At 40.9% G+C, this 22,615-nt stretch overlaps 1 protein-coding gene across 1 annotated transcript in view; it reads left to right on the top strand.

Annotated features, from left to right (window-relative positions):
- The window catches only part of gfra4a (GDNF family receptor alpha 4a), a 133,991-nt gene that overhangs the window by 108,331 nt on the left and 3,045 nt on the right, over positions 1-22,615 (top strand). The window contains exons 4-7 of the mRNA XM_034858537.1: positions 2,333-2,672; positions 5,760-5,869; positions 7,589-7,723; positions 21,289-21,446. Of these exons, the coding sequence (XP_034714428.1) occupies positions 2,333-2,672; positions 5,760-5,869; positions 7,589-7,723; positions 21,289-21,446 (743 nt within the window). The remainder of the gene's footprint in view (positions 1-2,332; positions 2,673-5,759; positions 5,870-7,588; positions 7,724-21,288; positions 21,447-22,615) is intronic.

A 22,615-nucleotide genomic window follows, 5' to 3' on the forward strand; every position in this document is an offset into this window, starting at 1 on the left:
ATATGTAATCAGGGTTTCCGCGGTGGGTCTTAAAAAGTGTAACATTTAAAAGTCTAAATGTTAGACCTTTTAAAGTTCTACATTTGCTAAAATGTTGTGTTCTAGGTCTTAAATCGTTTTTAACAGGTCATGTTGTTGTAGATCTTTCTTACACTAGTCCAGACATAATTTCACTCTATTACGACTACAGATGAGACCAACATGTAATTTAGATTGCAGCCAATCAGCTTTTGTGTTATTGGTGCGAGTCTCTTTCAGATTGTACCACAGACACAAAACAGATTTTATTCTTCAGCTATGGGGAAATGCAAGTTTAATGATACTTGGCTTGAAAAAACGAATTAAGGGCTTAGATGATGTTGTGATTAAGGTCTTAAATTTCATTCATAATGATCTTAAAAACGTTTTAAAAAGTCTTGACTTGGTGAAACCTGCATAGACTCCGGTACTGTATATGTGTGGTGGAGTAATAGTACATTATACTATACTATGAGTTGCCATGAATATACGTAGTTTCTTTTTGTTTTTGCTGTGACTCGTCGTCATTAGGATAGCTGGTAACTGCTGTGACTCGTACAGCTGTACTCCTTCATACAGGACTTCCACTACAGAACCACCTCTGAAACCTACAGGTGTATCACAGGATGTGAAAGAAAGTATTGCCTTACGTTTGTTATTACCTATATAATGGCTGAACTAAATGTCCCCATTTTCATGTTGAAAATTACAACAAACAATTGAATAGTATGTATTGAATATTAAAATAAATCCCAGGTTGACAAATATCGAAAGGAATTCAAAGCTTAAGTCAGTACTTCAATCTCAGACGCTGTGTCATTGCACTGTGCTGGTTACACGGAGCCAAAACAACATCATGTGTCACTGCCCAATTACAGACTGCACTGTAGATTTCAAATTTAGATATGCGCTGATGAATATTACAGAAGCAGGCCTGTGACTGAAAAAAAACAAACCAGAGCAGGAGTGCATTCAGCCTCAGGCAGTTCTGAGGTGTAAATGCGTGTGAAGGCACAAGGCATGAATGTGATGCAGGATGTTCCTGGATAAGACCATGCGTGCTCAGCAAGTCACCGCTCAATAAATAATGGCTTTAAAAAAAAAAGGATTTTACATGAAAGCTCATGTGCATATTCCGTTTCCTACGCATGTGGCAACTGGAAGCTATTTGTCATCCAGTTCCATCAGGTCCTCCCATCCTCTCCCCGCCTGCTTTGCAGTTAAGTCGGGGAATAACCTATGCTTTGTGGCGGGTTTTTAGCTAGCTCCCCAAGGCCATTCATATTTTATATGACAGCTTGGTAAGAGCCGTACTCACCAGGAGACACAACTACAGGCAGTTTACAAACTAATGAGTGGCGCTTTCTGCCAGAGGAGTGGCCGTGTTGACTGGGAGGTCGCTTGGGGGGAAGAAATACGCATGATGATGGATTGGGAAATAATGCGGCCAAAAAACAGCTGCTTATAAAAGGGTCTTTCCACTGCTTCCACAGAGGTGTCTCAAGTCACCGGGAGCATGAGCAGTGAGGGAGGCAGAGGTGATGAGTTGAAGAAGAAGTGATGGGGAAGAGAGAGCAAGCTGAACGGAGGAAGGGAAGAGACAGATCGAGTGGGGGTTAATGGCAGCGCTGAGAGTGGCAGGCCCACAGCGAGAAAAGGAGGGAGTCGAGGGAGTGAGGGATGGACCCAGAAGTAGGGAGTGTTGGAACGATGGCTAGATGGATGAAGGGAAAGGAGCTGTAATTACAGGCCTTGTTGTGTACAACATTACATTACAAGTCATTTAGCCAGTGCTTTTATCCGACGCAACTTACAGTTAGGGTTGAAGTGTCTTGCTCAGGGACACATTGGTTGATGTATTGCAGTGGGAATCAAACCCAGAACCCCCACACCTTAAGCATGTGTCATATCCACTGCACCATCACTACGGTTGGAGAGATGGTGAAGCCGCTTTTTCAGCACTGCTACTCTGCATTATCCCAGCAGAATGAAATATTCAGCCATTAGGCCTCAGCTGAAACACATCCAGTGCCTGAGCTCATGCAACATTTAAACACCATTCATGTTCTATTCACTGCAAGGGGGCCAATTACATGTGATCATCAGTTTTGGTTTACTTTGTGTACTTTAAGACACACATTTCTTTATTCATCTGTAAAAGCAACACTGCATCTAAGAGGTGAGAGCAAAAACTCAATACCATCACCAATTAGGCTTTGAAATATTTTGTAAACATGGCAACCATTTGATTTCCTCAAACCACACAGAAGGATGAAATGCTTTCTGCTTCCCACTTTGTGTCTTCTCCTTCTAGAGTCCGAAGTAACGACGGTGAACCGCTGCCTGGATGCTGCCAAGGCGTGCAATATAGATGAGACGTGTCAGAAGCTTCGTACGGAATATGTCTCATCCTGCATCCAGCCGTCAGCCCGCTCGGGGCCGTGTAACCGACCAAAGTGCAACAAGGCGCTGAGAAAGTTCTTTGACCGTGTTCCCCCAGACTACACCCACGAGCTGCTGTTCTGTCCCTGCACTGACACGGCCTGTGCAGAGCGCCGCCGGCAAACTATCGTGCCGTCCTGCTCCTACGAAGACAAGGACAAGCCCAACTGCCTGGCCCAGCTGCGGATCTGCAAAGCAGACTATGTGTGCAGGTAAATCTTAAAAATGTTGTCTTACGTGCTGCCCGCTGCCAGGAACAGTTCCCACTTAATTTCTTGAATTGGCCTTACTCTACTCACCGAACCGATCATTTGCAGCAACTGTGGCTTCTGTTAAAGGATCTCAAAGGTGATATATATCAGCCTATAGGTTTTTTATGTTTCACTTTTTTACAAACACCTGCCAATTTTATTGACACATCCAAAATTTGTTTGACCTGCCAACTCTTGAGAACTTAGACTCGCTTGGATGTTTGGCCAGCTTTAGCAGCCACTTGTCTACTTTGGCTTTCTGCTCTTCCACACTAGACAGCTATTGCACAATTGACTTGTGCATGCTTGAGGAGTTGTCTGTGAGAGCTGCAACTAGACAGACTAGAAAACCAACGTATTGAACACAGATGTTTTAAATTACAGTTAAACCATGAATTATGATAATGGAAATGGTTTCTTACATTAAAGCTGCCTTAATTTATTTTTGGCTGACAAACAAAAGGGGTTATGGCAGACTCTCAATGTCCAGCATACTCTCAATGTAGCCTATTAACATTAATTGGAGTGGTGCGTCTGTCCACCTCTCTTTTTAGCTCTGTTTTGGACTATATGGCTCTGTAGCTTTAGTTTTCGCTCTCTGAACCAGCTGGGCGCGAACTGTCTCTCTGAACCTACGCAGGTAGTATAATAGTATAGATTTTGTGGCTAAAAACAGCTGACTTGATAAGAGCACTAAGTCTAAACCAAAACAGTAAGGGCTATATAACCAAAAGGCTAAAAGTTCTGTTGAGCTGAAGATTTTGAGAAATAATTTTCTAAGTGTCCATAGAAATAAGCGGAATAAGTGATCACTTTGACATTACAAAAATGTATTAATGCCGCTTTAATAAGATGAATGCTCTGCAGCCAAAGGCTCAGTCAAACCTGCATTTAAAATTTCATGGCATTTGCAGTTCATTCCAATTGATAACGGCATGATTAGTAGATTAGCGCAAACTTATTCTTTCTCTTGAGTTCAACCTATATCCACTTTGACATTGTTGACCAATAACAATCTTGACAGTGCTGACCTTTGAGGGAAAGGAGAGTCCATAACAGAGGAAGCTATTGTAGCTAAGCTGTCTTGCACAGATTTACTTTTATTTAAGCTCCTTTGTTGTACTGGAGCTGTTTTGGCCTACGCTAAATAACAGTGTGAACCTATTATTCGATTAGCAACTAGGCTAACTTGCTTGCTTGACTAGCTAGTTAGCTCTGAGTCATTGTAGTGGTTGTGGCTAAAAGGTATTCAGCTACGGCCGGAAGTTACGCAAAATCTCATATAACATATAATATAGTTTTAATGCTTTCTAGCCACAGCCTATTGTAGTTCACTAGTGCTAGCAAGTCCTGGCTAGCTTGCATGTGATGCTCACCAGCTACAGTAATTCACCAGCTAGCAAAGCTTCTAGCTCCTTCTCTTTTGCAAAAACATGGATTCTGCTGTGTCACTTTCTAGTGTTAGCACGGCGTTATTCGTTAGCACCATATGTTTCAACATTACAACACAACATGAATTCACCGACCCCAAACACAGCACGTACTGTCAACTCAAACTTTTTTATTATATAAAGTTTTGTTATTGGCAGAAAATGGATTACCTATGACGACAAGTTGCTTCATTTAATTTTCATAGCTAATGCGGTGGTATCTTTACCATTGTTGTGTTAAATATACTGTGCTTTGTTGATGTGTTGGCCTTGAACAATTACTTTCCCTCAGGACAATAAATGGCATTGTGTTTTGGAAGATATGTCTGGCTGGTATTATATGTTCGTTTGAATTCAATTAGTCAGCTGTGTTTAATTAAAATGTTTAATTAGTTAAATTAAATTCTTCATTCAATGTTTGAATGCAGAATTTAATGGCAGACAGGCAAGAAGCAGCCGAGTGAAATAGTTATTAGAGCGGCCATTATCCATTGGGAAACATGACTTTCCTGAACAGTGCAAAGAAAATGTATATCAATGTACAGTCGGGACATCACCAGGATCAGTAAAATAAATTGTGACCCTCACTAGAGAGTACAGAGTTATTTGAAAAAACGTTCTGCATTAAATCCTGATGAAAAACAAAGATTTCATTCACTTTCAAATTGATTGTCAACGAACTTCCAATCACAAAACTAACAATGTCTTATTGAGTCATTAAAATACAGAGGGTGTATCACTCACTGTCAATGGAGACTGAAAACATGGAGTTCTCATACCCATCCAGTCAGCCTCCTTTCTCTGACAGCAAATGGTGGCCACCCTTTAATCTAGTTCGTCTTCAAATGTCAGGAAGACAAAGGGCTTCATCTGTCAAGGCTATCGATCAGGCATTATTCTCCACCGCCGCCCCGACGGACTCCATCCCCTGCACGGCCCACCAATCCTCCCCAGTCAGCTGGCATTAACCTGCAGCCTGCAGAGGAGGCCTTCACTTAGCACGCCGGCTATGAGTTTTACGCACATCATTATGATGACATGACAAACGAGACGATAGAGCAGAGTTGTTGTGCCCTGAGGGATCCCGCTGCAAATGCCAGGCGACGGTAGCCGATGATGCGATATGATGGCCGCAATAGCCTTGTACGATGATGATGATGAGGCTAGATGTCTGGACGGCTGGCAGGAAAGGTGAAGGAGGGAAGGCAGAGCGACTGTGGGTGGAAGTATTTATATGAAAGATCCATATTTGTCTAATCTCCTTGCGGCCGGGCCTGCCAGACAGCGCCCACGGTATTTAGAGAGCAGAGCCAAGGCCTATCTTTGCCCCTCATTGACTCTTTACAGCCTGGCAGCCTTCCAGAAGACGCGCTGGGAGAAATGGGGAGGAAAGAAAAAGAGGGATGAATGTCACTGAGGGTGGTTGAAGTGCTGTAGAGCGGGAGATCTTGAAGGGGGGTGGGACTTGATGTAGTAGTCTTGGTAGGTAGATGAGCATTGTGGGTTTTGCTCTCAGGTATCTGAGAGAAGGCACTGGTGCCGGCCACCCCTCAGTGACAGAATGTGCGCGACAGCCAACAATGAGGAAATGATAAATGGCATGTTATTGCTCCCACAGGTCTCGCTGGGCACAGTTCCAGTATGATTGCCAGCCTTCTGAGCAGAGCGCTAGTGGCTGCAAGCAGGAGAACTACGGAGCATGTCTACTTGCGTACACCGGCCTGATAGGTAAGAACTAAATAATTGTATGCTGGCTCCTGCTCACCCACCCTCAGTGATGGATCAGGAACAAAAAGGTTTCAGAGGGAGGAAGGCGGAGAGCAGACAAGTGCCCTAAACAGGACTCAAAAGAATGAATCAAGGATTGTGATGAGAAGCGCGGCTCAACAATCGATAGAGCGCTGATTAATGTGGCTGCAGCATGTTGTTGGCATTATAAGTAGTGCAATTACAACTATTGACCGCTGTTTTGTGAGAATTATCCCTGACGTGACGATGAGTGGGAGCAGGCAGAGGCGTAGAACACAGCTTATTGTACTTCAGATAAAAACGTAACAAAAGACCACATAATGCTTAAAAGGTTGGTAAAAAAACATTCAGTCCAAACATGTCATTATGGGACAACAATACTGCACTGCTGCGAAAAGAAGAATGGATGGTTGTTTAGGTTGTTTGTTGTTTAGTTAGAGGGACTGAGGCAGACAGATAAAGAAAGACAGAGACAAAAAGGTGGGCAGCAGTGATTGGCCATTCTAGACAACTGAAGTAGTAGTGAGACTGAGGTGTTTTTGTTTGGAAGTCTGGGGCCCAGAAAATCAATGGGGTAAAAATCAAAACACTGTCTCAAAGTGCAGCAATTCTATTTCCCACCTCTTTTTAAAAAAAAAAAAAGAAAAAAAGAAAGAAATACAAGCTACAAGGCTATCTTACCCTTCCTGGAGAATGACTTCCCAATCACGTCCTGCTGAAGAGCTCCAAAGGCAGAAAAAAAGATCTGAGAGACCTGTGTGATAGTGGCTGGACTTTGTGGTGCGGGTCGCTGCGCTCATCAAAGTCCACTAAGCTGCCCGCCCCGGTGGATATGCATGACAGGAAACTAAAAAGCAAGCTGAACAACTGCCGCTGCCCTGTACTGTTGATTGGAATTAATCTGTAGCATCAGAGTCACTGAGAGATCAAGAGGAAGAGGATGTATAAGCAAGCAGTTCTGTCTCTTTTTCATGCATATATACTATATAACTACTTACACAAAGACAATCTCATTTAGAAATAATCACCAGTCACAAAGGCTCAGATAATATTTCTAAATAAAGCTAGTTTTCCACACCCGATACTTTAAAATAAGAAACATACAGTTTGCAGTCTGTAGGCTTAATGATGTCAAGCCCTGTCAGCAATTGGGGTTGAACCAGTCAACATTTGATCCCCAGCAATGTCTCTTTTTCCATTCACTCCACTGTCATCTATTCCTCTTTTAAAATCCCTCTGTTTCTCTCACAATGAATGCACATGCACACTAATAACTATTATATTAATTATAGAATTACAGCAACACCATGATGATATAAATGCCATCATAAAGAAAGTAAGCACCTTTTATTTAATTAACGTAATCAGGGTCATTATTGGGCTAAGCATAACAAGATTAAATCAGACAATTTGGATCACATTTGCATTAACTTCTCAGCCAGACAGTCTTTTGTCTTTCTGGTTTCATGGGGTTTATAAAAAAATAAATAAAAAAAACTCTAAATTACAGAGGACAACAAAACAAAACACGTCCAAACTAATTCAATGCTATGTTAATCTAAATAAAAGACCCTTTCTTAGTCGTGTGATGGCCAGAATTGTTGTGTTGTACACCTAGTGGTGTGAGAAGTCCTTTGACTTCAGTATGCCTGTAAACACACAGAACTGTGTTGTTTCCCCCTCCACGCCTCTCTACAGGAAGCACAATAACTCCCAACTACCTTGACAACTCCACATCCAACGTGGGACCCTGGTGCTCGTGCGCAGCAAGCGGCAATCACAGGGAACAATGCACCGACTTCCTCACTGCCTTCAACGACAACGTCTGCCTGAGTGAGTAAAAGCTGACCTCCGGCAGCACAGTAAAGAAAACACAAAGCGACATGTGTGAGAATGAACCGAGTCTGTAGTGTGAACAAAATAAGTTATGATACTGGCACACTTCAAAATGTCTTTGATGTGCCGTGACACTGAAGAGAGTCAACCTAAACCTGCTTTTTGCCATTTGTTTTTGTTGTTGAAGTTTTACATTTGCCGCTCTCAGAACTCCAACTCTAGGTTTTTGTTGTAGTTAATAGTTTTGTAGTTAATAATTAATATTGTTTGTGCCTACTAGATGAACACATAGCCTCTGGGAATGCCTTTAACAGGAGTTTACACGTACCAAAAATATCAACGTAACACTTTTTGCGAACAGCCCAAGGTACACACTCTGTTTTATCAGAAATGGATTATCTTGACAAAGGAAAAGGGCTTAATAAAATAGATTTTTAACAAATAAGGGTTTTGTCTTCATAGAAAAGTCATAGATCTTTTATTTCACTATAACTCGTGAGAAAACACTTGTTTATAGGTTTGTTCATTGTATTTTTTAAGTCTAGTCTGATTTTTTTATAATTTTTCTGTCATTGACATTTTATTTATTTTTGCATGTGTATATGTACAGTATGTGTATATGTACAGTATGTGTACATTTACAGTATGTGTATATGCGTATGGACATCCAGAGCGTGAGAGGCGTGCCGGCTGTCAGGCTTCATACCAACAATGTTCATCCCTTGAGCCAGACTAAGAAAGGTCTAAAGAAAATATAAGTTAATAGTTAAAGGAGTACATTTTTTTTTTGGCAGACAGGTGAGAAGATCAATAAGACGTCAGTGTGTTAAATATGGAGATAAGTAGCACTATCTTAGATTATTTTACTTATATTTTAACAAGGGGAAACCTCAGTATCAAATCCCCCCAGCTTCTTCCCCGTTAAGAAAGACGAGGAAATGGAAAACAAAGTCCTGCACACGCTAACTGACAATACATCTCTACGCTCTCTCTCTCCACTTTGTTGCATCTTTCAGCATCCTTGGGGAGTAACGCACTAGTGACACATCAGTGTCACTGTAAAGACGTGATGTGTTCACATCAGTCTGTATTCATTTATTATTATTATTTATAAGACCCGCGGATAAACCACCGCCTGAGTGATGGCCACAGTGACAGACCAGTCCTTAGCTGGTGGCACACTGTAAATGGGTTTCCACGTACAATATATGTTCGTATTATATTTGTCAAACTCAAGGCCCACGGGCCAAATCTGGCCCATTGTAAATTTTGATCCAGCCCGCATATTAATTTAGGTTGACAGTTAATGTTGGCCCACCTAGATGTGCGCCCAACTAAATAGATGAGAAACGGTTTCAAATTGTATTTATGTGACACTCAAAGCAGAATTTGGCAGATTTTACGAATTTGACAGTCAAAAATTGTTACACAACCGGTCAGTTTGCATATTCAGGCTTGTGAAACCGGGTGTTGTGTAATCATTGTTTTGCTTGCTTTGCTAAACTATATGATGGCTAAGGGACTTTTATGCTCTATGTCGACCAAACTATAAGTGAGAAGGCTACATGAGACATGCAATAATCCAGTCAAATTGATTTTACTTTTTGAAAGTGATATGATAAAAATATGATGAGTATGATAAAATAAAGACATCAGTGACTGGTAACTGATGTTACAATAGGATTATCCTCTAATCCTCTGTGGTCTGTTCCCTTATGTTGTAGCTCTTATTCATCTAATAACAGCAACAACAACAAAACAGCTTTGATGATAGGAGATCATCTCTCTGAATGAGTGATAGCACAAGTGACAGAACAATGACACCAGTGACAAAGTAATACAAGCTGTAGCTGCTGGTGTCACCGCAGACAATGGAGTTTATTCAGGGTTATTATTATTTTTATAACAGAGGAGTTCTTACAAAGCTGTCGGCATAAATAACAACAGTAATGACAGACCAATGACACCAGTGACAGTACAAAGCAAACCCCAGCTGCTGTCAGTGTTAAGTTTATACAGTTCACACTATTCAATTATAGCGAAAATAACAATGTACTTCTCATCTGAGATCACACAGGAAGCCTCTTACCCCTGCTTCTACGGGACACGACTGCATTGCATTCTGGGTCCATCGCTGTCTTTACCCACCGGGTGTATTTTAACCTGATCAGTTTGTCTCAAAGTGGGAAATCCATGGAAACACTAGGGATTACAGCCCACAAGGACATTAGTCATTTAGGACACTGCCACACTCTTCTTTCTGCTGAATGTTGTCCAATAAACCAAGTTTCTGATTGAAAGTAGACGTATTAGTTACACTCAACAAAATTATAAACGCAACACTATTGTTTTAGCCCCCATTTTATATGAGCTGAACTTAAAGATCTAAGACTTTTTCAATGTGAATAAGAGGCCTATTCCTCTCAAATATTGTTCACAAAACTGTCTAAATCTGTGTTAGTGAGCACTTCTCCATTGCCGAGATAATCCATCCACCTCGAAGCGGAAAGTATGCTGAAGCAGTAGAACTTCAAAATTGAGTAGGTTTGAAGAGGATTTAAAGAGTTGTCCTATTCACTTCCGTTATAAAAGATTATTTAAAAATATGTATATATATATATTAATATGACACGCAAGAAGGTTTGTTAACACAGGACCATCTGAGAAGCCTCCGAAAACCAGTCAGTATGTGGTGTTATGGTTAGGGTTCGACCCATCAGTATTCTATCATCATTTAAAAAACATTTGCATAAGTAACTATTTTATAGCTATAAATGCTTCCTCTTCTAACCAGGTTTAGCCTAATTTGTTTTTCCATGAGCAACAATCATATTAAATAAGAATAATAATAATTAGTGCTCTGAATCTAAAAACTGTTTAAAAACAAGTTAATTTCCCACAGTAATTTTTCTTATCAGTGTCAACTGTAAATAGCCTAACTATATTGCAATATAAGCAATGCTCCTTACTTTTTACAAAGTAACGGGGCACACTATCACACCCTGCTGCAGTAAAATGAGAGGTTTTCTAACGGGAAGGCTGCGGTGCTGGATGATGATGAAAACCCTAGTGTCCACAGGGGCCGCCGATATCAACACAAAAATGAAACTTTAAGTAGTCACTTTGTAAATATACATTTTAATGACTTTGTAATGTATGTCTCTATCAAACACGACTTATTCTCAAACGTATTCTATTCTTCCCTAAATATTGTATTGATAGCCCATTTAAACTGCTAAATAATTCCATTTGCAGGCAGTAACCTGAAGCAGAACCAAATTCACTTGTGTTTGCATAAAAATGCAGATATCTATCCGTCAGTTGACATAAGTTTAATAATTAACAAGTAGGAGCCGTGAAGCAGGAGACTGGATGCTGTGTTTTTTTTCCTTCTACTGAAATTCTCTATTCGGGCTATGCAGATATAAAATAGACGGCTGCATCAGGTAATCCAAAAAGGAAATTACAAAACGACACCACATCCATCATAAAGGAGAAACAATGTGTATTTTATGTGCGTGTAAAACAAAAAATGTTTAAACAATAAAGAAATTTCTTAAAGATGGCAAAGATGCTGCCAAGGCAACCGGTATACATTCTGGGTTAACAGCAGAGGGTAGGATATCTGGTGCAAAAGCTATTTAGAACAGCTTTTCCAGTGCATGGTTCTCCCCAGTATGAAAAAGTACAGTAGATTTTTAGATAAAGACACAGCTAACGTTCACCAGCTTGGTGCTTAATCCAGTAATTAGCGTAATAATCCAGTAAGAAGCAGCAAGTCCTCAGCATCAAGGCATAAAAACAACCATCTGGAGGAGTACCACTAAGAAAGGAGAAGATATACATGAGAAGAAGATTCATGAAGAACCAACAAACTAAACTTTCAAAATTACTCATTGAAAGCATTATCTTTTTCTCCAGTGGCAACACTCTCTGTACAGTAAATCACTTGTATTAATTGTGTTCCACAATGGGACCCCCACTTTACTCCATGTAATGAGTTAGTTAGTGATTTAAACTTGCAGCTGCAGATTCCCAAAACACAGAGCAACAATCCCGCAGACAAACTTCAGGACAGAGCCTTTTTTTTCACATTAATTTGAAGTCCACCAGCATGTGCCACATGCACATTTAATGAGGTTAATTCCCCAATCAAAAGACACAAAAGAGGCAGAAGAGTAAATCCTGCCGAGATGTGTGTTGGATCTACAGGAGAATAAATATTTGAAGGCAACACAGGATGCCTAAGAGAGCCTAGCTGCATTATGTTCCATAGTCTTTAATGCCTGTGCCAGCCGTAGCCAGAGGCATTATATGTGGGCTGTCTGTCCGTCCGTCCGTCCATCCCACACTCGTAAACACGATATCTCAGGACCCCCTTGAAGGAATTTGCATCCCCTTGACAACATTTCACACTACTGTCAGATAGGATAAAATGATGAAGTGATGACATTTAATATCCAAAAGGTCAAAGGTCAACTTCACTGTGACATCATGTGCAAAACCCCTTTTTCTGGCCGTTATTCGACGCTGTAAAGACCCTTTTATGCTTCAGCAGCGGCTCCACGGAGAGCTTTCACCATAGCTTAGATAGGCCAGGAACAGAAGGGCAGACAGTTGGTCGGATGCTGACTTGGTGACACTGATCTCTGGTGCCCAGCTTGGAACGGTAGGGACTGCTTAGATCTTCTGTGCGGCCTGGTTGAAGACGTGTGCGTACGGAAGGGGATTAGGGCCACTGGTGAAAAATGATTTCGAGTTCACCCTTTATTCTCAAAGTTCTTTAAGACTTTAAACTCAGAATTCGGATACCACAGAAATTAAAAAGGCAGGGCTTCAAACCCACTACAATCTCCCGTTACACCATTCCTGTTGTACGAGCTGTTTTTATGAGTCGTGGCGGACAGAAAGTGCCGGTTAGAAATCCTTCTGTCTGCCAGGGTGCAGCGGGAAGCACCCCGGCCCCTCCCCCTCCTGTTGCACGGTTCGTGGTGCCGGGAGTACCCGGGCGCGATGGCCGCACGAGATGAAACGCACGAACTCTTCCCGCACGTCTAAAAGCCTGAAGCCGGCTATGTGGGAATTTATCGGGTACTGAAAAGCACCGATGCCCCAAACAAGTTCAAGGTAACGTAACGCTGTCTGGCAATCCGCTGTGGGAGTTAGCGTAGCATGGCTAACACTACTGAGGTGATTAGTTGAGGCTGCCACCCAGGCAGACAACACAGCTCACGTCGGCTGTTTCCCATCCTAACGTAACTTCACTAAGCAAAGTACACGTAGTACACGCACAGTACATGTATGTTGTCTGCTATGTTAGTACTTTTACTGCAGTGTACACACTGAGCTGGTATCACGTCTTTCAACATTTTGTACATCTGCTATTGTGACTGGCTGTCACAGTGAGAGCACGTGTGCACACACACTTTACATATGTGTGTGTGTGTGTGTGTGTGTGTGTGTGTGTGTGTGTGTGTGTGTGTGTGTGTGTGTGTGTGTGTGTGTGTGCGCGTGCGTGTGTGTGCCTTGAGAAAAATTGAAGCGAAGCATTATTTATATTATTCATAGTAGGGGTAATTGTAGTGATATGTCTTCCTTTTTTTTTTTTTTTTTTTTACATAAAATCAAACATGATGTATTATTTTTGTGTACACTAGTGTTCAATCCAGTGCTATATTACCCAAAGATCACACGTTTTTAGACCAGGGTTTGTCATTACAGATTCCGGTTAAATGACCATGTCTGTCTTTAGTGTTCTTCTTTTTAGGGCAGCATAGGGGAGCCACTCTAAAAATAGGATTGTATTATTCGTTTGAACTTAATATTGTACACATTTAAACACACACCAAATAATCTACATGCTGTTTCAAATACAATACCATGTGTTAAATGGAGGAAAATAATTTGTTTTTCACCCAGACATTTTAAATAATACATTTTAGATTTGCAATTGCAATACCGTGAAATCGTGGTGTTTTGGCTGAGAGTTATCATACTTTCAGAGTGTCATACCGGCCCAGTGAAGCATCCATGTTTGTTGTTTGATGTAAGCTGTTACTAACTTAACCGCAAGGCAGTCATTTCCGTTTTTTGTTTTCTTTTACATCATAAATTGGTGCACAGCAATTAACCAGGTACCTTTTTTTTAAATGAATGGTTTAGGTGTCTTCACCTGACATGTTCAGGTGACAACAGAATGACAATGCTTCTGCGAATAACAATGCACATTATCCTGTAGAGAGTTAAACTTTCAAGCTTAGTCATACATATCCTTCAAGTAGTTGATGGTTGTCTTGTTTCTCAATGATGCTCCTCATGTGCATTCTGCAGCCGGGACTCAGACTTGCCAAGGCTGGTCCTCTGTGCTGTTTACTCCAAGCTCCTTAGAGACCCAGAAAAACATTTCCCTGCGTCTGAGCAAAGAACCGCTTCTCTCTTCCTTCCTGAGAAAATAAATGAAGCCAAACTGAAGCGTGCATATGTGATAATAAGGATTTCTAATGAGAAAGGCGATTCATGGACCGGCTGTGCACGTCGCGCTCTCATCTCAATTGGAGTTCAGTCTCGTTTGCCAGGCACAAGCGAGACACCGTTCTATTTTGGGGAGAAAGTGAGCATAATGATTAGGCAAGGAGAGTTTGGATTTGAGCCAATAATTAGGGAAATGAATCTGCCATGGGAGAGATCTGGAATGTTTTTCTTGCCCCCGTGTTCCTTGTGTAATCACAATGAACAGAGAATGCAGCGTTATTAATTTTGACTGGAGCCAAAAGGCTACGCTCCTTCAGTGAAGTGGACAGCGCGATTGTCAATTAAATCAATCCTCCTGGTCTCTTTTGGCACTTACCTATTTTTGCGACTGAATTCCGTTTTTATTTTGCAGGCCCCCCTGTGCTGTTGTTCTGGGGCCTGCTTGCTGAGACAGGACTTCAGATGGCCTTTATGACTTTGTAATTGAATGTAATTTGGTTTCCTGCCTCTGAACTAATGAGGTGGACAGAGAGAATAGCGGCGGGGAAGAATACAGTCGTTTGCATATAGGGGAGGGGAAAACTGCTGGAAAAGATCCCTGAGTGCACTCAGGTTTTAAAAACAGCTGTCACCTTACTTTACCTCCACATCACAGCTATAATAACCACATCACTATGCAGAACAGCAGCTCTGGACTTCTTCCTTCTCTAAAAGCTGAGTGTGTCAGGGAAAAAATGAGAGGACAGATGGAGGTGAAGCTCATTTATTTATGAAATTCAAATTTTTCTGGTATAATAACAGGCAAAAGTGGGAGTAACAAGCAATATATCAGGAAGGTTGGGGACAGGAAGGTGGTGTGCACTCTGCAGGGTGGCTTTGGGGAACCTATGCAGTCAGTAAAAGAAAAAGAAAAAATCCCTCTGGGAGAAACTTAAAAAGTCATAGAGATGCTTAAGGTGGTGCTTAAACAGCAGTGTCCAAACATTTGCAAAGGAAGTGTCACAACAGCTTAGCACTGAATATATCAATAGGCACTTAATCTCTGCGTGGCGGCAGATGGCGAGGCACGGTAGCGGGCGGCCGGAGTTGCAGCCCTCGCTTCCCTCATCCGTCAGCCTGCCGAGTGATCGCTGCACATAGCAGCACTAGCTGCACTCTTTCCTACCTATCCCACCAACAACAAGAGCCCACAGCCCATGCTGCAAGGTGCTGATGTATACAGTCGTGTTGCAACTTGGAGATTCCCTAATAAGCTGCAGAGCTGGCAAATCAGCCATCCACCACCACCATCTCTGTCTAGTAGCTGTTGCTCAGTGTTGCACCAGTGGAGAGAATCGAGTGAAGGCTCTGCATCGATTGCTGCAGAATTCTGTTTACAAAGGCAACGGATGGATCAATTTGTTATGATCCTGCGAGAAATCAGTTTGCGTGTCGACCCCCCCGCTAACCCACTGGAGTCTTTGAAATTCCATCACTAATAACTAGTAGTCACTTTTGAAATCAGGATTTTTTTTTTGCGATGCGGACAGATGGAATAATGGTGTGATTTTAATTTCTAAGCAGCCACATTTATCTTACAGAATAAGCTGTGGATATTAATTAATGAATCTCTCATTCATGTCTTCATTTGGGCATATTTTAGATGAAGTGACTTTCATGCAAACGTAATTGCTGCAGGGTAGACCATTAGCCAAATGAAAATTAGTGCTTATAGATATTAATTCATCATATGAACATAATTCATTTTGGTTGGGTGTCCTTTATAAATCCACCAGATTTACAGAATGTACACACTAAAATGTTCCTTCCAGTGACAGCCTTCTTACTTAATGGCCCAATTAAATATTCATCATGATCATTATATCACACCGTTACAGACAACTGAACAATGAGAAATGAATAGCTGATTGACGTTTTAAATCCACTTTTAGGGAACTAAATCAAAGTTCAAAGTCACTTTTTGGGAAATTTGGTATCACAAAGTACATAAACAAAATATTTGCCATCCAGGGAATAGAGGCTTGTTTGCGTGTATCCCCCACTCTCTGAATCATCTGTGCTATACAATTGTTTTAAGTGCTGGCAGCAAAGGCATAATTATCTGTTTCAGTCAGGAGAGGATTCAAACCACAAACATCGAAAGCATCTGTTTATTTAAAAGAATTACATCCAAACTTGAACATCTGCTCCTTCTACACCTGTGACAGAGGGAAAAACATGCCTCCACTCATTCAGTTTGATTGAGTTTTATTCATAGTATCAAATCATAACAAAAGTTATCTTGAGAGAGAGTTAGACAGACAGACAGAGTAGGTTTAGAAAAGCAAGCAATTAGTGTGACAGGGGCGGGGAAAACTCCCTTTTAGGGAGAAACCTGGAACAGACCCAGGGGTTTTGTAGGCGGAGTTGGGGGTGTGATGAACAGTGGCAATAATAGTCACAATAAAGATAATGGAACAGTGACTACAAGTGGTAGTCACAGCAGGGCGCTGCAGGGCGTTACAGGGTGTAGTGTGCCATAGCAGAGCACAGGTGGACGCAGCAGGACACTGCAGGGCATCGTCCAGTGTAGCAGGGTGTTGCCGGGGGTGCAACAGCATCACGGCGACAGCTGCAACCAAGATTGGGGCCATCTTAATCCAAGGAAATATGCTGGGCAAAGAGAAAACATAAGGACTCGTCTGGGACAGGATGCACACAAATGGAAAGGGAGAGGAAAGAGCAGCTCAGTATGTCAAAGGAAGGAAGTCCCCCAGCAGTCTAGAACTAGAACAGCATAACTAAGGGAGACAGGTTAAGGAGAGGAGCCTGGTCAAGCTAGAACTCTCCCCAGCCAGATCCAATTTTAATCACAGTCACGATTTTGGTTTCCCACGATCAAATTTGCGTGATGGAGCAATATTTTAAAAGCGCCAATTAATAGAAAGCTCTGTGTTATTTTGCAAAGCCAATCTACCACCCCGTAAACCACTGTCTGATCATGAGCCAGTCAGAGTTGTACACTGCACCGTGCAGCTTAGTTTCTAGATGTAGACAGTCCAAGAGGACAGAGTAATGGGAGGAAAACTCAACAGATAGCAGTCGGCTATACGTCGGTCTTGAGGTTTACCAGTTTACCAGTAAACGCAACATTTTGTCCCGTCTGTGTTGTTTTTCAGACAACAGCAGTGACCAGTGATAGTTAGCGTCTGTGAGCTCACCGGGCTCTAGGCTGCAAGTAATAGTATTCTTCTAGGTCAAACCGGTGCACCTAATGTCCTCGCATCCGCTGCCTCTCCACAAACAAAGCAACGTTGTTTATATGGATATGGTTTAATTTTAATGGTAATAATTAATTGTGATCTCAATATTGATCAAAATAATCGTGATTATTATTTTGGCCATAATCGTGCAGCCCTACATAAGGCACTAAGAGCTCTTCTAGACATGTTGGTGCTAGACCATTTAGAGCTTTGTAGATCAGGAGAAGAATTTTAAATTCAATCTTGGATTTTACAGGAAGCCAGTGCAGAGAAGCTAATACAGGTAAAATATGATCTCTTCATCAATTTTGATCAGCTGGAGAGTCTTAAGGGACTTATTTGAACAACCTGCTAGTACGGAATTACAGTAGTCTGGACTTGCTAGTCCCATAGGAGTCTTTGGCACGTCTAGTCAAGGTGGTGTCCCATGAGAGTAGTTAGGATCACAGGTCGTTGACCCACCTGGTGAGTCATCTGAGTCAATGTCAAGGCAGGAGTCATTCGGAGGCTCGACAACACTGGTGTCAATCGGATTGCTGCAGGAGAAGTCTGTCTCTGTCTTTTGCGCTTGCTTGGGGGGGGGAGGGGCGCGCTCAGGGATGCGTTGTTGGTAGAGACGAGGCCTTCTCTGTTAAATGAGGGTCTTTCCAGTCTGACAAAGTTGGCTTCTTTGGCCAAAATGTGGACATTGCTGTCCTCAGATGTGTCCCTTGTCCTTCAGATGCAGGTGTACTACTCTCACGTGAGGAGCTGGCTCTTCTTTGTTGTTTCCCCAATGTACAGGTCTGTACATAACTCACTGCGGTGAACGCATACGCTCTGTTTCTCTGTTTGTGTCTGGGCGTTTTTTCCTTGGGGTAAACCAGCTTCTGCCTCGGGGTGTTACTGGGCTTGAAGTGTACAGGCATGTTGTCTATTAAATATGGAGGATGGGGGGAGCAGCGGTGGTCTGGGGAGCAGAGGTGGTCTGGGGAGCAATGGTAGTCTAGCGAGCACCGTTAGTGAGGACAAAACACACATTTTGACACACAGAGGAGCAGGGAAACACTGAAGCGTAAAAAAAAAAACACACAACAATATAATAACAACCAGTTTGTTGTCATTTATCGGCACTTAATATTATAAAGACGATAAAGGGTACCTTGGGTTGTTGTATGAGATGCCAAGGGGTGTGAAGAATGGACTGCACTCCCTATACACAGTTATTGGCTGGCCGTAACACACACCAGTACACACATGTATGTGAGGATTGACAGGAATGACTTTTGTATTAATCCATACATTTTTAGGATAATACTGCATATTATACATTTTAAGTTTTCTTTATTATATCCGGTCATAGTTTAATCTATGAATGGATATGTAAAATCTTAATCTGAAAGATAGCTGTCACAGAAGTGGAGGGAAATGTACAATAGGTTTTTATATTAGTTGAGGTTTTTAGTTTAGAAAGTACTTTTTAAAAATTGTACAGTTCAGCAAGAAAAAGTACAAAGTAGCAGGGACAATGTCTTGAAGGAAACAACTTGTCAAGCACATTCCTTTTATCAGTGACACAGTTACTGTACAAACATAAGTGATGGAGGATAAACGGTGGATCCCACCTGTACTGATGCATTTACATCGCCTTTGAGCCCTACCACCTACTTCACATCGCCATCCGTCAAACACAAGTTTTAAACTATAACCTAATGGTACAGCTAGAATTTAAATTCAGTTGGCCCTAGGACGTGTTTTAAACTGAAAGCAGAAGTACAGGTTGGGATTTCACATAACATGGTAGGTAGCGGCAGCAGGAGATGACATAACTTTCATTTTGGGGCTTTTGTTAAACATAATCGTTCACTGCTGTTGTTCACTGCTGGGTGGCAAATTAACATCTATTCAACCTCAGCATTGTTTGATGGTCCAATGAAGTGTTAACAGATCTAAGGTCTTTTGGTCTATCACAGCAAACAACCTTCCCACTAGGCCTGCGCAATTTGGGCTACAATAGGAATGACGATTATTAAACTTAGATCTTATCACGATTCTCTGCCACAATTCTATTCTCACAAAGTGTAATGTTTATTGCGTACATGAACCATGACAAAAGAAAACAAATTGGCAGTACCAAACATAGATTTTTTTTTTTTGCACGCTGCATGTCACCTTATGCTTGTGAACATAGAGGCCCCAATGAAGAGAAGGGAGGGCTTTAAAACCTAATTTATACAGTCTATGTTAAAAGTCACAGAAGTAGTAGAAGTTTGGAATGCAGTCAGCTTGTAAAATAAATGAGAATTGAAGCCATTCAAAAAAGAAATGTTTTTAATTGTGCAGGCCTACTTCCCACTCTTTCATAACTTTATGGTACAAGTCACAACAGGTGTGTCCTTAATGACAAAGTTTTACAATAATATTGTTTTGTCAAATTCTGTGTACTCACTTATTCCTAACTAATTTCAATTAGTTATTCATTTTCACTTTTCATCTTCAGTGTTCTCTCAGCTAGAGTTGGGCGGTATCCAAATGTTAATGCCGTCGAGCCTCCTCCCTATTTCACGCTGTATACGGTATTACCGGGACTAAATTATAAATGGTGACGTAAGTCTCCGACGGTGTCACCAAACTGTTGGCTTGTGCCTCCATCATTCAGAAACTTAATACCAAACATTAATACTGAAACCCCTCTCCCTTCTCGTTATCATAGCCCAAAACGCTATACTATTATTATTACTATAAGTCGCTCCGGAATATAAGTTGCATCAGTCAAAAAATACGTCACCATGAGGGGAAAAAACTGCCATTAGCTTTCTTTATTTCATTTCAGTAAGAGTAACCTTTTTACCAGACCCTCACAAGTTTCTTTCTCAATCCCAACTTTCTTTCTGCTGCTCGATTATTATTTTCGGCTGCATATTTTACGACCTGACGTTTGTAATCTGCAGACAAGTATTTTCTTTCTGGGGGCACCTTGTTGTGTTCAGTCTTTCTTGGTTGTCTTTAGGAGCAGCATATAGTTCACAGTCCTTGAGCGCCCTCCCACGGCGGTAGACAGTTATGTTTTCAGTATGAATTAACATTTAAAAACATGTTAAATTATATATCTTGATATATAAGTTGCTCTGGACTATAAGTTGCAGGATCAGCCAAACTATGAGGAAAAAAGAAATGTGACTTATAGTCTGGAAAATACGGTGTATTTAATATTTAATCCTTCTTTCCTATATAAGTGCATTGCAGTTTTTTAATGACTGTATTGAAACTGATACCGTTACTATTTTTAGACCCCCCGGGATACCGTATTACCGCTCAACCCTACTCTCAGCTGCTACTGGTGTCTGGGCTCCACTGCTCATGGTCAACATATGAGGTGCTCATGTTTTACTAAAGAGAGAATCCTGCCAGCTTGGAAGGGTCTGAAAGGAAGACCCCAGGGGAAATAACATATTTTTTTCTCTCTGTTAGTTACACACATTACACCCACATATGTATGTATGTATGTATGTATGTATGTATATAAATATCATGGCATGACGTTTAGGAGATTATCATTTATATGTAAAGTTTAAATATATAGAATGAACCTTGAATATATTGATGAAAGTCTGAATATATTGAATGGAAGTCTGATTATATTAAAACAAAATCTGAGATATAAGTCTGAATTTATTAAATGAAAGTCTGAATATATTAAATGGAATTATGAAAATATTGAAAGGAAGTCTGAATGTATTAAATGGAATTATGAATGTGTTGAATGAAAATAAGCAACGGTTTCCATTTCAGCGGTCAGAACAGCGTCCATCTGTTAAACTGCCAGTCATGTCAGTGTTAACACATTGTCTTGGCTACTCTTGTTTTTAGGATATGCAATCCTGGCCTTTGGGAACGGATCAGAGGAGAAAACGGGTGCCAGCCAGCCCGGTATGCCCAGTCCGGCGATGGACCACCAGAACCCACAATTGGCAACCACTGCCCCAGGTGCAGAGCAGAACATTCTAAGAGCACAGATACCTACTCAGGTGAGACGAGTTGCACGACTGAAAGTATAATTTACAACCTTTTTTCATCAGAGAGGCACTTATAGAGACAGCCTTGTTTAGAATTGGATGACACTAACTTGAGAAAAGTTGGGGGGGTTGTTTTATCCTGCAGGGAACAGCAGGCGGGTAGGATTTACTGATTTAATTCAGTCATAATCCGTTACAAAGTCAGTCACAAGACGATATTCAAATGAAATTGAGCATTTGCTACTTTGTGCAAATTATGCTTCGCTTTCAATGCATTATGTAATTTAAAAGTCCAAGCTCAATGCAGACCCAAGTAGAAGTACTTAAACCAAGTAAAGAGCTGTAATGTGAAAGGTTTATAATGCGGTAGAAATCGCAATGTTTCCCAAATAATAGTCTAGGTGGAAATGGGCGTGGCCTATATTATGTGGAAGAAAAAAAACAGTATTTTGAAAAAAGTAATAAAAAAAGCCATAGAAAAGGGATAAAAATCCATAGGGTAGTATGTTGAAGAAAGCAATTGTATGTTTTAAATAGTGATAAAAAGAGCCATAGTATAGTATGTCGAAAAAGTGATTTAAAAGCCATAGTATAGTATGTTGAAAAAGTGATTAAAAAGACATAGTATAATATGTTGAAAAAGTGGGAAAAAGAGCCATAGTATAGTATGTCGAAAAAGTGGGAAAAAGAGCCATAGCATAGTATGTCGAAAAAGAGCCTTCGTATAGTATGTTGAAAAAGTGATAAAAAGCCATAGTATAGTATGTCGAAAAAGGGGGGAAATAGAGCCATAGTATAGTATGTCGAAGAAGTCATGAAAAAGCCATAGTATAGTATGTTGAAAAAGAGAAGAAAAGAGCCATAGTATAGTATGTCAAAAAAGTGATTAAAAAGACATATTGTAGTATGTCGAAATAGGGGGAAAAAGAGATAAAACGAGCCATAGTATTTCAAAAAAGTGATAAAAAGCCATAGTATAGTATGTCGAAAAAGAGCCATAGTATAGTATGTCGAAAAAGAGCCATAGTATAGTATGTCGAAAAAGTGATTAAAAATACGTAGTATAGTATGTCAAAAAAGTGATTAAAAAGACATAGTATAGGTTGTCGGAAAAGTAATAAAAAGCCATAGTATGGTATGTCAAAAAAGTGATTAAAAAGCCATAGTATAGTATGTCGAAA

This window comes from Etheostoma cragini, chromosome 20, assembly GCF_013103735.1.
Source record: "Etheostoma cragini isolate CJK2018 chromosome 20, CSU_Ecrag_1.0, whole genome shotgun sequence".
Lineage (NCBI taxonomy): Eukaryota > Metazoa > Chordata > Actinopteri > Perciformes > Percidae > Etheostoma > Etheostoma cragini.